The sequence below is a fragment of the Coptis chinensis genome, chromosome 3 (assembly GCF_015680905.1).
Source record: "Coptis chinensis isolate HL-2020 chromosome 3, ASM1568090v1, whole genome shotgun sequence".
NCBI lineage: Eukaryota > Viridiplantae > Streptophyta > Magnoliopsida > Ranunculales > Ranunculaceae > Coptis > Coptis chinensis.
Genome location: NC_141458.1, coordinates 94476144 through 94490353, shown reverse-complemented (window position 1 = coordinate 94490353; position 14210 = coordinate 94476144). Strand labels below are relative to the sequence as shown.

Below are 14210 nucleotides of genomic sequence, written 5' to 3'. Positions count from 1 at the left end.
ATTTCTATTTCTATTTCTAAAAAGATACTCTTTTATAGCTGTCCATTAGAATATCCAACCCAATTTCTCACGACAAATTAGTATTAGATACAGAGGAGTAAAAGACAGGGTGACATTCCCAGTACTCCATCTAAGCTGATGATGCTGCTTACAAAGCTTTAAACTCTGCCTTCTTCTTCTTCTTCTTCTCTTTCCACTTCCAACAAACTAAAAACATGGATCCATCTCGTTACGTTCGACTCACAATAGACTCCCTAGCAATAAAACTCCCACTAGCTTCAAAACCCGCTGGTCCCGGCATCCACCCATCAACTACACCATGTTTCTGCAAACTCAAACTCAAAAACTTCTCTTCCTCATCACAAACTGCCTTACTTCCTTTATGTTCAACTTCAAATGACAACTCACCACCTGACACTATAACAACCTCTTCATCCGGTTTCCAAATCGACCCAACTACACTCCGTTACCTTTCATGCAAACTAACAATTCTCCAAGTTTCAGTATACACTGGTAGTAGTAATAAAGCTGCTCGCACGTGTGGAATGAGTTCAAGTAAACTACTTGGTCGAGTTAACGTGAGTATTGATTTAAATGGGAGTGAGTCACGTACGTGTGAGTTTCAAAACGGGTGGATGAAACTTGGGAAAGATCCGGGTAAACCATCGGCCCGAATTCATTTAGTGGTTCGGGCTGAACCGGATCCAAGATTTGTTTTTCAGTTTGGTGGTGAACCGGAATGTAGTCCGGTTATTTTTCAAATACAGGGGAATGTTAGTCAGCCCGTTTTTAGTTGCAAGTTTAGTGCTGATCGAAATTCCAGAACTCGGTCAGTTTTTGCTTCTGTCTCATTTACTATTTTTTTTACTGTGTTGTGGTAGTAAGTAGTGATTTGATGTACTGCAGATTTTCCCCCATGTTCATTGATTTGGGAGTCATGTTCTTGTTAGACCATCTGTGTTCCTATTATTATTGGTCTTGCTTTACACCTATTAATCAATGGTTATGCTCTTGTAAGCCATGATATCTGTTGGTTTGAATTTCTTTTGAATAGTCAATATAAATCTTCTGTCCTGTTTCAAATCAGCATTAATACCAATGTACTTCAGTGACTTGGCTCGGTTCATTTTAGGACACCTTAAGGTTGGACTCGATATTAGGAAATGCAGATTATCCATCCCAAACTCTGTACTGAGTAATTTTCAATTGATCATCCATGTACGCCTTTGCTCCCTTAAGCTAATGTACAGTTATAAATGTTGTTATATATCAAACAAGCTTGGAAGACTCCCTTCCAGTTTTAGAGCACTTTCTGTATGTTTTCTCACTATAATCACAGTGGTAGCTAGCCCCAAAACTTTAATATTTATCCCACTCGCACTACCCAACTCCTGAATGGATCCAAAATCCTTTTTGATTCTTGTGTGGATACCATTATGATGCATGCTTTTAGGATTTGCTAATGTTCTTGCTTTATGTATTTCTGTGCTGTAAAAATTGGTTCAAGTAGATTACTATATGTCCTTTAGACTGTAGTCAAGATCCCTACTTATGTTAGTTTAAGAAGCCTACTATATTCTAATCCCAATCCAGTACCTTCTTTCTATTCAAAAGCCGCCTTATTATTAACTGACTAATGCTACAGAGCCTCTATTTGCATTTTCTGTCTGGTCAAACAAACACTCAACTAATTAAAAAAAAAAAACATAACTGCCAAAAGTATCAGATTCTCCCATGTGCACTGATTTGGTAGTTTCATTGTTATCCAAATGATAGGCTTTGATTTGAAGTATTATTGTTGTTTAACTTATTTTGTTGTTGTACTTACTTATGCCTTCTATTATGTTTACTCTTGCTCATTAATATAATTATTAAACAGCAATGGTGGTTGGTTCTGACCTTTGTTTCTCTGTGTTATCCAAATAAACCAGATCTCTGCAATTAGATCCCACTAACAACACTAGGGGGTGGATGAATTCTTTTGCAAAGGAGCGAGAACGTTCAGGAAGGGAGCGCAAAGGGTGGATGATAATGATATATGATCTCTCTGGCTCACCTGTTGCCGCTGCATCCATGATCACTCCATTTGTTCCTTCCCCAGGTTCAGATCGTGTCTCTCGCTCTAACCCAGGTGCATGGCTCATCCTACGTCCAAATGGTTTCTCTGTCAGTAGCTGGAAACCATGGGGCAGGCTTGAGGCGTGGAGGGAAAGGGGCACTATCGATGGATTAGGCTACAAGTTTGAGCTTGTCTCTGATGCTGGTCCTAATAGCACTGTTCCCATTGCAGAAGGTACCTTAAGTGTTCGTAAAGGTGGACAGTTTTACATCGACTCTAGTGTAGTTGGAGAGAATACAGTTAATTCGTGGCCTTTTAGAGGATTTGTTATGGGATCAACGGTGGAAGGTGAAGGGAAACTGAGCAAACCAGTGGTTCAGGTGGGAGTGCAGCATGTTACATGCATGGCCGATGCTGCACTCTTTATCGCACTTTCAGCTGCGATGGACCTTAGCATGGATGCCTGCCGGCTCTTTTCACATAAACTAAGAAAGGAGCTCTGCCATGATCAACAAGATTACCTATCTTAATGGTTAAAACGTAGAAAAATATCTATTTCTTGTGGATTAGCTTTTGTTGCAGTGATGATCAGTGGGTTCTTACTTCTTACTCTTCTTGAGAAGGAATCTTTGGTTTGAGGATGGGAAAGATTTTTATTTCCTTATCACCCTTGTACCCATTTATTTTTCCCAATTCATTTTGTTTTGATTCTTTGTTCCAGTTGTTCGATCTCTTACAATTGGATGTTTGAGGGCAACTCTGGACTGGTTTTTGAGGGTGATCGGTTGATTATTTGTAGTTTTGCTTTTCAAAATCAGTATCACAGATTATTTCTTTTAGGTAAAAATTCTTGACTTGGTTTTGGGTTTTTCTATACCTGAAACAGAGATGTTAAAGTTTGTAAGTCCCTACTGATTGGTAATGTACAGACATAAATCAAAGTTACGTTGTTGTTATAAATTTCTTTAATTAACTTTTTTGGGATATTCTTTATTTCAACTTGGCGTTCATATATTTACTCAAATCTGAAGTTGCATTTGTTACCTGTTACTGAATGCTATCTGACTACTTTAGACGATCGGATGATTCCATTTTCTTAAACTAGATGAGACCGACATTTGTGCCATTGGCGATGTATGATTGAAACAATCATTAACGCTTCTACTATCCTGTATTTGATATATGGATTTTTACTTGAATCCAAATTAGTATTGTACCAGGCAAAGGTTGCTAAAAGGCGCAACCGAGTCCTTGTTTAGGCCAATATTATATTATAGCGCCCTATGAGGATATCCCTGGGCCGAGGACATTCAATGGTACAAGAGGATTACACAACTCTGGAGCGTCTTCTAAGTTCTAACAAAGTTTTGCCATAACCCTTTAGTTGATTTTAGACCTCTCCAAAATAATTCATGCCAAACGTGAAGTACCTCCCATTTGTAGAGCTACGCTGCTAGGGGGGTCAACCTCATACATGACACTTCGACATTTTTCTAACTTGGCCACCAAATTTACGGCTGCGTCCACAAGAAAATTGCCTCTCTCCATCTACGAGAAATTAGCAAAATCCGGAGTCATTGTCTTTCGACTATTTCCGCTACACAGCTCAGAACGAGAAAAAATTCCACCTTGGCGATTAGGAGTGAACAGTCTCCTAAACACCCATCCACCACACATCCACTACTTAATTAAAATATAATCAAATATTTATTTTATTTACTCTTCAAATCATTTCATTTTTTTCTCTATAAATATTTTATTTATTTCTTTTTCCATAAAAAAAATATACAATGATTTTTTTTAAAATTCTTGTCGGTAAAACAAAAAAATAAATAAATAAAAAACCTTGTATAATAAATTAAAAACTAGTCTAATATTTATGAAGAAAACAACTCTTAAATTTTATCATAATTATTAAATAAATATAAATACAATTACAAATTGCAACTTTATTACAATTCAAAATGCTGATGATAATAGTCAATAAAAAATAAAATTGAGAAATTCGCGTTGTAATTGAATGAAAGGGAACCCCTTGAAAAATCTACAACATAAATTTTTTAATTTTTAATTGAAAATTAATATTTTATTTTATTTTATTTTTATGGAAAAAAATTGTGAAGAAAAAAATAGAATAATTTGTAGAGAGAATAAAACAAATATTTGGTTTGATTTAATTTAACTAGAGTTAATAAATATTTAAAAGATAATAGATGTTGTTGTACCCTAGATACTTTTGACAATCACAAAAACTCAACAGTACAACAAGAACATGTACACCAGTAAAATAACACACAAGGAAAAACACCAATCTTCTCAAAGAGAACTTTCACTATATCAAATGATAAGTGAGATTACACCTTCCCAATTTAATGGGGATTCCAACCTAACACAAGTTCTTTGCCTAAGATAGACAGATAACACAATGAATAAAGAGACAGTAAACTGGTGAGAAGAAAATGACCTCTATGCAATGGATATACCGTCACTGATGTGAGGGCAGAACACTTGAATAAGAGACTCCTTGACTTGTTCAATAGCTGCTCATCTCCTTCCTATTTATAGTTCACCAAACCGCCATTGAAAAACTCTCCAGAGTTATTGGGAACTATCACTAGAAGAAGAAGAAGAACTCACCAGAAGCTAGATAGCTCCCTATTTTATTGATTTCGAGGTTAAGAACTCGCTAGAAGAATGAAGGAAGATGAAAAACAGTCGATGGCGATTCAAGATGTTTCTTTTATGATTTCAAAGGTTTCTATGGTGTAAAAAGTCTAGACCGCTCTAGTAAATGGTTTAATAACAGTTGGGTCCTCATAATGAGGGACGCCCAACAATCTCCCCCTCCCGATTTATGAGAAGGTATCTGCCATACCCAATCCCGCAATGGAACAACAAACTTCATGCTTGCCTTTGGGTAATGCCTTTGTCATCATGTCGGATCCATTCTTATCGGTGTGTACCTTTTCAAGTAGCAACTTCTTTTTCTTCAAGTACATCTCAAATCCAATGATATCTCACCTTGATATGTTTTGACTTGGAGTGGAAGATTGGATTCTTGCTAAGGTGGATGTCACTTTGATTTTCACAATATATGACATACTTCTCCTGTTTCACGCCAAGTTCTTTATAGAACTTCATCCCCAACATTTCCTTGCAACTTTTCGTAACAACAATATACTCCGCTTCCATAGTCGATAGAGCCACACACTTTTGTAGTTTAGATTGCCATGATACAACTCCCCCTGCATATTTAAATATCCTGAAGTAGACTTTATAGAGTCCACATCACCTGCCATATCCTCATCGATCGGTGTAGCCTTCTAACATAGGCTTTCACTTCCAAAACATAAGCAAACGCTAGAGGATCCTTTGAGGTACCTTAGGATCCACTTCACTGCTGCCCAATGTTTTTCCGTGATTGGAAAGAAATCAACTCACTACACCAACTGGGTAGGTGATATCTGGTCGTGTGCATACCATGGCATACATCAAGCTACCTACGGCTGATGCATATGGAACTTTCTCCATTTCTTCCTTCTCTTTGCTACTTGAAGGGCATTGATCACGACTCAACTTGAAGTGACTAGCAAGTGGACAACTAACTGGTTTAGCCTCGTCCATATTAAACCTTTTGAGTACTTTCTCAATGTATCGCTCTTGTGATAGCCACAACTTCCTAAGTTTTCTATCACGGGAGATATGCATGCCAAGGATTTGTTTTGTTGGACCCAAATCCTTCATGGTGAATGACTTGCTTAATTCTTTCTTCAACCTCGCAATTTTGTTAGTATCTTGTCCAATGATCAACATGTCATCAACATATAATAAAATTAAAGGATGATAAAATCACCACCAAAATTTTTTTGGACAAAGACACAATGATCTAAGGTTGTTCTCTTGTACTCGTTCTCCACCATGAATGATTCAAATTTCTTATACCATTGCCGCAGTGCTTGCTTCAGCCCATATAAGCTTTTCCTTAGCTTACAAACCAATTTCTCCTTACCTTTGACTTCAAATCCTCTTGGCTGCTCCATGTACACATCTTTTTCAAGATCACCATGTAGGAACGCCGTTTCAACATTTAGTTGTTCAATTTCTAGGTTCAAACTTGCTGCCAATCCCAATACAACTTGGATTGAAGTCATCTTCACCACTGGTGAGAATATCTCATCAAAATCTATACCCCTATTTTGGCCGAAACCTTTCACGACTAGTCTTTCCATGTACCTTGGTCGCGAGCTTTTATCTTCTGATTTTATCTTGTAAATCCATCTATTCCAAAGTACTTTATTCCCTTTGGTCATCTCAACTATAAAAATGGAGACAAAAGAAAGAGGACCAGATTCATTTCCCAGACTTCCATTTTCTATTTCTCGCATGTAAACAGAGAGAGAAAGAGTGAATAGTGTAAACCACCATTAATAAATAAGAAAAACTTATTGATCTTTCTCTTTCTCTTCTTGCATCTCATAGTAAGAGTAGGCATAATCACCATGTCTTCATTTCGCAAGGCACAAGACCTGCACCTGCACATTTTCAACGAACCAAATTTTTGGCATTCTCTCTTCCTTGAATACTAAGCCACTTATCTTTCTCATTTACTAAAGTAATAATTATTCACAACTTAAACATGATTAAAAATCTAATGCTCATTGTTTATTGTTAGGTTACGACCTCATTTTTCCATTAGTCTTATTCCCATGAACTTGTTGAAAGAGCATGCCCAATTCTAAATACGCTCGTCCTTTTATTAGCCTCATCCAGTTATGATACTTGGATGAATTTAATTAGATTTAAGTATTCAACCACTATTTTCAGAACATATACTACCAAAATTCACAATCTAATACAAATACAATGAATTCACAATTTCACATAACGAAAGAAATTGTTATTAGAAATTTAGACTTCAAAATAATACATTAAGAAGATACATAACTTTTTCTGATTAAAAAAGTGAACATTGAAGCAATGCATATCTAACCGTACCATAAAATATTCCCAAAATGAATTTATAATACTATAATGTACCTAATTAATCTCCCTATTCATATATTAGTTAGTAAAACTCCAAAACTTTTCTTCTTTCCCCTATGTTTGATCATGAATATCTCATTTGTATGTGTCTTCAACTCGAATAAAATGATATAAACTGGTACATACGTACACTTTTGTGGGGTTTAGTCTAATTAACCTTTTTTGTAACTGCCAAAACCCACATGTCCAGTTAGGGCATATGGTTAGTTAACAGAATATTGGAATCACGTAAAATGATTTGAGAACGAGCCCGTACAAGCTAGTTTATGCTTTATATAAGTAGAGTGAAGAGAGTGAAGAGAGAGTAGAAGAGAAAGGTTGAAGTACTGAAGCAGAGAGTGAAGAGAGATGGCTGATAGTAGTGATGAGGAGGTGGAGAGGAGAGAGGAAAACGAAGAAGAGAGAAAGGGGGGCCAAAGAGAAGTCATCATATATGATACAAAGAGTGGAAAAGAGGATGAGGAGAGTGAAGAAGAAGAAGTGGAGAGTGAGAATGAAGAAGAAGAAGAGGTGGCTGAAGAAGAAGAGGTGGTTGAAGACGAAGATTTTGATAAGAGATACAATGATCTCAATCATCCTGCATTGATGGGTAAATTTTCTCACTGATTTATATTTTTCTTTCTTTTCCTAAACTTAATTATTTCTATTTGTGGCAGCTAGAAAAGTCCTAACTCAAGCAAAGGAGAGGGAAGAAGCTGCCAAAGCCGCGCGGAGGAAGAAGAAACTGTGATCAACGCAGCAAGGGATGCGTTTGAGTCTGATGATGAAGATGGAGATGAAGATAAAGTCTAAGTCAGCTTCATCGATGGATATAGGGGGTGCGTGTGGGGGAGGTCGCACCCCTTAAGATTAGAAAAGCTCCACTACCACATAACTAATTGCTTAGAAAAATCTTTAAACTATAAAGACTCGCACCTCTAATTATTTTAGCAAACTTCCGCTACCGCATTCCCAAAAATTTCACAACTATAGTGAGAATATAATTAACAAAAAAAAAAAAAAAAAAAAAAAATAAACCAACGTTTTTTTTTTTACTTCTCTTTTTGCGCTTACAAAATTATTATTTATAATTTATTTTGAGTCCAAAACCATTAAAACAAATTTATAAAGAGAGACAAATATGTTTTCAAATGTTTGATGGGTTAATGGGACTAAAACAAATAGGCAAATGCCCAAAGCCCAACTAGTCAATTTGTATAATTTTAATCACCCATATCAAACTCGTAAGCTCTCTCTCATTTCTTTCACTCTCAAGCGTTAGACCTCAACCCGAAAAAAAAAACAAAAAACAAAAAAAAATAAAAATAAAAAAATCGGAAGGACTTGTGGCGCAATTTGTTGCACACTTGTCCTAATTATTTGTAAAACTCGTTATCATTATCAATAAAATTTCCACTTAAACAAAAACAAAAAAGGTAATTTTTTACATTCAATGTTAATCTTTTATAATTTTCTCTACATGATAGTAGGGTTATATAGACTTATAACATTATAAAAAGTTAACAATTTGTTGAATTGTTGTAGACTTGTGGGCTAGATTATGTAGATATATATAGACACAGTAGTATCAATTAATGGCTTATGCTTAAGTAGTTAACTTCATCAGTCCATATTAAATTTTTAGTAGTCAACATACTTTAGTTTTGTGAATTAAAATAAATGCATAATTTTGTTGATCTTTATTGTTTAGACCTTCTAACAAAAAAATATTAAAAATATTGTATAATTTTTTTTTTTGGGGGGGATAGGGTGGGGTGTGTACATAATCTCACACCCCCTAGCTTAGAATCCTAGCTCCGTCCCTGCCAGTATCAATCACCCAATCTTTATCATGGCATGTGACACTAAGACATGCATCTTCACAATTAGAGAACAATATGATCGATGTCCTCCCCATCCGATGTAACCGCCTTAACATCATTCTCATGCTTATGACCTCATTTTTCTTTTATTTGTTCCTTCTTCAACTTTCGACACTCACTCTTGTAATGACCCAACTTGCCACAATGGTAGCAGTTGACTTCATTCTGTGGCCTTGATTTAGATATGCTCCTTTACCTTTTACGATAGTGAGATTTTCTATTTTGGTTTCTCCCCCGGCTTTCTGTAATGAGTGTCTCTGAGTGAGATGAACTTGCATTACTTCTCCTTGTTTCTTCATTTAATAAGCTGTTTGTTGTTTGGCTCATTGTAATAACTCTATCTGGACTAGAGTTACTTAGAGACACAAATAATGTCTCCCAACTCTCCGGCAGAGCACTAAGTAGCAACAATATCTGCAATTCATCTTCTAACACCATCTTCATGGAGGATAGCTGGTTCACAATATTTTGCATCTCCTTTAGATGCTCGGTCATTGACGTGTCATCTTTATACTTCAAATTCACAAGCTTCCTAATCAAGAAAGCTTTGTTTCCAACAGTCTTTCTCTCATACAACCTTTTTAATTTCTTCCAAAGCGAGTGCGCCGACATCTCCATTGAGACATGATGAAATACACTATCATCTATCCATTGGCGAATAAAGCCAATTGCTTTGCGGTCTAATTTCTTCTAATTGGCGTCACTTGTCGCTTCGGGTTTTTGCCCCTCATTTTCAATGGGTGCTGCAAGATCCTTAGAGTACAATAAGTCCTCTATTTTTGCTTTCAAAATTGCGTAGTTTGCCCCATTTAAACTCACCATACAGGTTGTGGTTGTTTCCATGATTTGTACAAGATAAAAAAATAGAAATAGAATCTCGCTTTGATACCACTGTTGGGTAACAATACCCTACACAACTACTTTTGACAATCACATAAACGCAACAGTACAACACAGACACAACAACAAACTAGTAGCACTAAAATAACACACAAGGAAAAACACCAATCTTCTCAAAGAGAACTTTCACTATATCAAATGATAAATGAGATCACAACTTCCCAATTTAATGGGGATTCCAACCTAACATAAGTTCTTTGCCTAAGGTAGACAGATAACACAATGAATAAAGAGACAGTAAATAACTGGTGAGAAGAAAATGACCATGTGCAGTGGATATATTGTGAGGGCAGAACATTTGAATGAGAGACTCTTTGACTTGTTCAATAGCTGCTCATTTCCTTCCTATTTATAGTTCACCAAATCGCCATTGAAGAACTCTCCAGAGTTATTGGGAGTGAATTTTTTCTCGCTCACAACTTGATTTGTGGTGTGACAATTGAGATGCCACATGTTTTTTTTAGGACAATGGCGTCAGTGTCTTGGGCTCTTGGCCTGCCTAGTCGCCTTTAAATTCCCGTGTCTCCAATCCTGTTAAGATTCTAATTTCAGCAGCACGTACTAGTTCCGGTATCACACTCTTTTGGTTCTGTGTTAAACATAATAACGCAGCAACAAGAAGCAAACAAGGCGATCACAAGGAACAAACAACATTGTGTTCATGGAATCTCCCAGAAGAAATATCACATATTCTCTAGGCTTCATATAAGGTATCTGTTTCGATGCAAAAGTGTCTGCAATTCATGGCATACTATAATTTATATTCCTTAACTGGTTTCTATGCACCCCGCTAATACACTCCAAATGAACAACCCTTATCTTGTAATCCTCATCAAGGAATCAAACGTACTTCACCTTACAACAACTATGAAAATTCATATTGTCCCTCGTGCAAGTTGTATACATTGGAGAATGTTGGGTGCAACAATAAGGCAGTGAAACCTATTTCAGTACTGCCCCATGTATAAGTTACTTTCAAATTGTTGGTTCCTGCAATGGGTTGCTTTGTTTAGCTGATACGAAAATGCATAGGTTGGAGGTAGATAACTTCTCTACGTTTGGAATCCATTGACTAAAAATCATGCAGCTTCCATCTTCCAATAATAAGAGAGTGACTGGATTAATATATTAATTGGTTTGGTTTGGTTTTGGTTACAGTCCTATTCTTAACAAGATGGTTTTGAAGTAGAAGCTGAAGTGTGCAAGGCAAACTCCCATTGAAGTCGTGAAATTTGAATGTAGAAATTTTATAATCTAACTATAGCGCTCTCATGACGGGTATGAGCCTGTAGGAGACTTACAATGTGGATCACATTTGTTTGAATGCACTTTACGAAACTAGTTCAGAACTAGTTTCTGCTAATCAAAAGAAAAGTAAACTCCTGATACAAAGTACCTCTACAATTTTCAAGTGTAAATTTCACCTGTGATATTATAGAGGCATAGCTAGCTGTAAGCCTGTAGAGAAGGCTGGACTGGCAACAGCTGAAGAAAATCTTGGTGGAATTAAACAGAGACAAACTGTCAAAATCGGTAGGACCTAATATATGAGCCCAACAAAATTAGTGCAATCAGATTATTTCCCTTAAGGTCCATCGCGCCTCAGGGCACGTGAAGTTCACCCAAATTCCTAATGGAATGCATAAATTAAAGAAATCAGTTGGTTAGGACTTAGGACTGTTAGGAGTCGATCCAACAAGGTCTATAACTTTCACCCTACCTGTCGTCAACACTGTAGAAATAGCTGTCTATACTGCCAACTATTAGGTGTTATATTGTGCAACCATTTTTGTTCGTTCTTTGTAAAATTTGGGCAACAATGAGACTTTATATGTTGCATATTATTACTAAATATCAAAGCTAGTGTCTACCGTTTTTGTCGGTGAAAGAGATGAATAGATTGCTAAATTCATTAGAATCTTAATAGTGGACATAATAGAATCTAGTTCAGTGAGTCTGTAGCCTAATAAAATCCTCACTCAATGGGAGAAATGATAACAGAAAATGCATTGAAACCAGCAAAAGAGATAAATTTTGGTAGCTCTATGTCATAATTGCTCTAAGTGAGGCCAACAGGACATTGCTTTACAAATATAGTAATAATTCTTGTTTTCTTTCACAGACAAAATGAGGATATTAAAGTAGCTAAGATGAAGGAGCAGGGCTTGGATTATCATCAACCACAAACCATTTGCCTTGCTGAAGGGATTCTCAAGCAATTCAAACTACCTCCTGGTATTATAGAACACTGAGGTTGAGGCCTTTGCATATCTCTACCAGGAATACAGTTTCCAGAGAAATCAAAACCAACATTTCTGAAAAACAAGTTGTTGCACCCTTGGCTAAAACCAGAGAAGAAGTTGTAAGAAACAGTAAGATTAATAATGTTTTTCAGAGAACAAACCAGATCAGGTAGAACCCCAGATAACTCATTGTGAGCAAAGTTAAGAACTTCAATCTGATTCAAACAAGACATTGTGTCTGGCAGATGACCCATCAGTGAATTGTAGCTAACATCCATTACTTCCATATCTGTTAAAAACCCAACTCCTTCTGGAATGCAACCTGTTAACTGATTGTTAAGGAACAACACTTCTTTTAGTGCTGGACCCATGTAGCCAAAACTAGCTGGAATGTCTCCACTGAATTTGTTATTGGCCAAATTTATCACAGAAGCTGGTGAATTCCCTAAACTTTGAGGAAGTTCGCCTTCAAATTGGTTGTTGTTAAGGAAAATGGCGTCGAGGTTCATACCGAAGACATCATCAGGAATGGTTCCGGAAAAATTGTTGAACCTGAGGTCCAAGTAGACAAGATTTTGAAGAGCAAGAATGGCACTTGGAAATGGACCTGAGAAGTGATTATTACTGAGGTCTAGTTCTGTGAGTGAGCTGAGTTGTTTGAAAGTGTCTGGAACTGTGCCTGTGAATCTGTTGCTGTTTAGGTGAATGAGTGAAATATCTGTAAGGAGTGAGAGTTCTTTGACTAGTGTGCCTTGAAGATTAAACTTGTTTAGATCTATACCTGTTACACGGTTTGTTGTTGAAGACAAATCATCTTGAGCATTACTACTTTCACAAAAAATTCCCTTGTAAGAGCACACATTAGTTCCTACCCAAGTCTTTAGGATGCCCAAAGGGTCATTTGTAATTGCTGATTTCCATGTTTGGAGAGCTGGGTATGCATCTTTGAAGGTTGAAGGTTGGGACACTGATGGATTTTGGCTTGTTGATCCTCCACCTATCCACACATTCCCTCCCCCTCCTCCTCCTCCTCCACCACCCCCACCCCCACCTACTCCAAATCCACCACTAACAACAAAATCAGCTCTTGTTGGAATAATTTGGAAAAGTAGGAGAGCTACAAACCAATAATACTTCTCCATATCTCAGACAAACAAGGATGCTTGTATGTTTGTCTAAAGGGTGAAGTGGGCTCTTGCAAAGATGTAATGAAGTGGAAAACCTGAAGAAAATGAGGACTGTGGAGTACATCTGTACACTGCCCAGAAATGTTGACCATCATTTCTTGTTTTGATGCTTTGGTCCATCTTAAGCATGTTTTACAATCAATATGGAATTTATGTAGGTGAAGTATTCGGAGGTTAAAAATAAGAAGTGTTGTCAGTGGTTGTAAATGCATAGATAATAGGTTGGCCTTGGGTATTGGTGTAATAAAAGTCATGAGCAAAGCATGTGGTGCCTTTGCTACATTGGCCTACCTAAACACCAGAAGAATGGTGGTTCCTAAAGATAGGATCACAGTTGATGAACTCCCAAGTTCCAAGTGATCAATAGGGATCCACAACTCTGTTTAGTGCCTGTATAGGAGGACTTAGGTCCAAAGTTTTTCACAAGTTTCTCCTATTTTACGACAGCAATCCAATGAATAACCAGCTTAAATTTTATGAATCATGGAAGGGTTACAACTTATACAACTTACAACTTAAGCAATTATAGTCTTATGGCCATTGTACTCGGAGTTAAGACTAAGATGTAAGATCAAAACTTTGTGGAAGGGTCTTCAAATGAATATATGTTCTTGGCAGTTCTTCTACCAAAGAAACTCCAATTTGCGAGCTCCTCCCAATATGGCTATGTATATTCTGTCAAATGACTCTATTTATTGACCTTGGCTCATTGGCTGTTGTGTCCCTGAGATCCTGACCTTATTGCCTTTCACTCTAGAAACTGCAACTTTCACTCTACATTCTAGAATGGAGTAAATTTGCTGATTGACTTTATCGATTAACATTTTATCCTTACCTTCAATTTTACCCTCTTATTATGCATGAAGCAGTGCAGCCTGCCTTACACGTACTGAAGCATTTAATAAGGAACCTCAGA

The 14210-nt window shown here is 36.8% G+C and overlaps 2 protein-coding genes across 2 annotated transcripts; one reads left to right on the top strand and one right to left on the bottom strand.

Moving 5' to 3' along the window:
- Nucleotides 1–37: 37 nt before the first annotated feature.
- Nucleotides 38–3032, top strand: LOC147511785 (DUF1005 family protein (DUF1005)). Its single transcript, XM_086603442.1, has 2 exons — nucleotides 38–829; nucleotides 1932–3032. Exons 1-2 carry the CDS (start codon nucleotides 216–218, stop codon nucleotides 2587–2589), a joined length of 1272 nt encoding a protein of 423 aa, XP_086459568.1. The 5' UTR covers nucleotides 38–215; the 3' UTR covers nucleotides 2590–3032.
- An 8855-nt stretch (nucleotides 3033–11887) lies between these two features.
- LOC147511784 (Leucine-rich repeat (LRR) family protein) lies at nucleotides 11888–13772 on the bottom strand. Its single transcript, XM_086603441.1, has one exon. The coding sequence runs from the start codon at nucleotides 13247–13249 to the stop codon at nucleotides 12041–12043; it is 1209 nt and encodes a 402-aa protein (XP_086459567.1). The 5' UTR covers nucleotides 13250–13772; the 3' UTR covers nucleotides 11888–12040.
- Nucleotides 13773–14210: the final 438 nt, after the last annotated feature.

What these genes read in the sequence shown, in the direction of transcription:
- LOC147511785 (XM_086603442.1), top strand. Translation starts at nt 216, where the DNA reads ATGGATCCATCTCGTTACGTTCGACTCACAATAGACTCCCTAGCAATA. An exon ending in GATCGAAATTCCAGAACTCG is followed by an intron (nt 830 to 1,931) that starts GTCAGTTTTTGC and finishes CAAATAAACCAG; the next exon opens with ATCTCTGCAATTAGATCCCA.
- LOC147511784 (XM_086603441.1), bottom strand. Translation starts at nt 13,249, where the DNA reads ATGGAGAAGTATTATTGGTTTGTAGCTCTCCTACTTTTCCAAATTATT.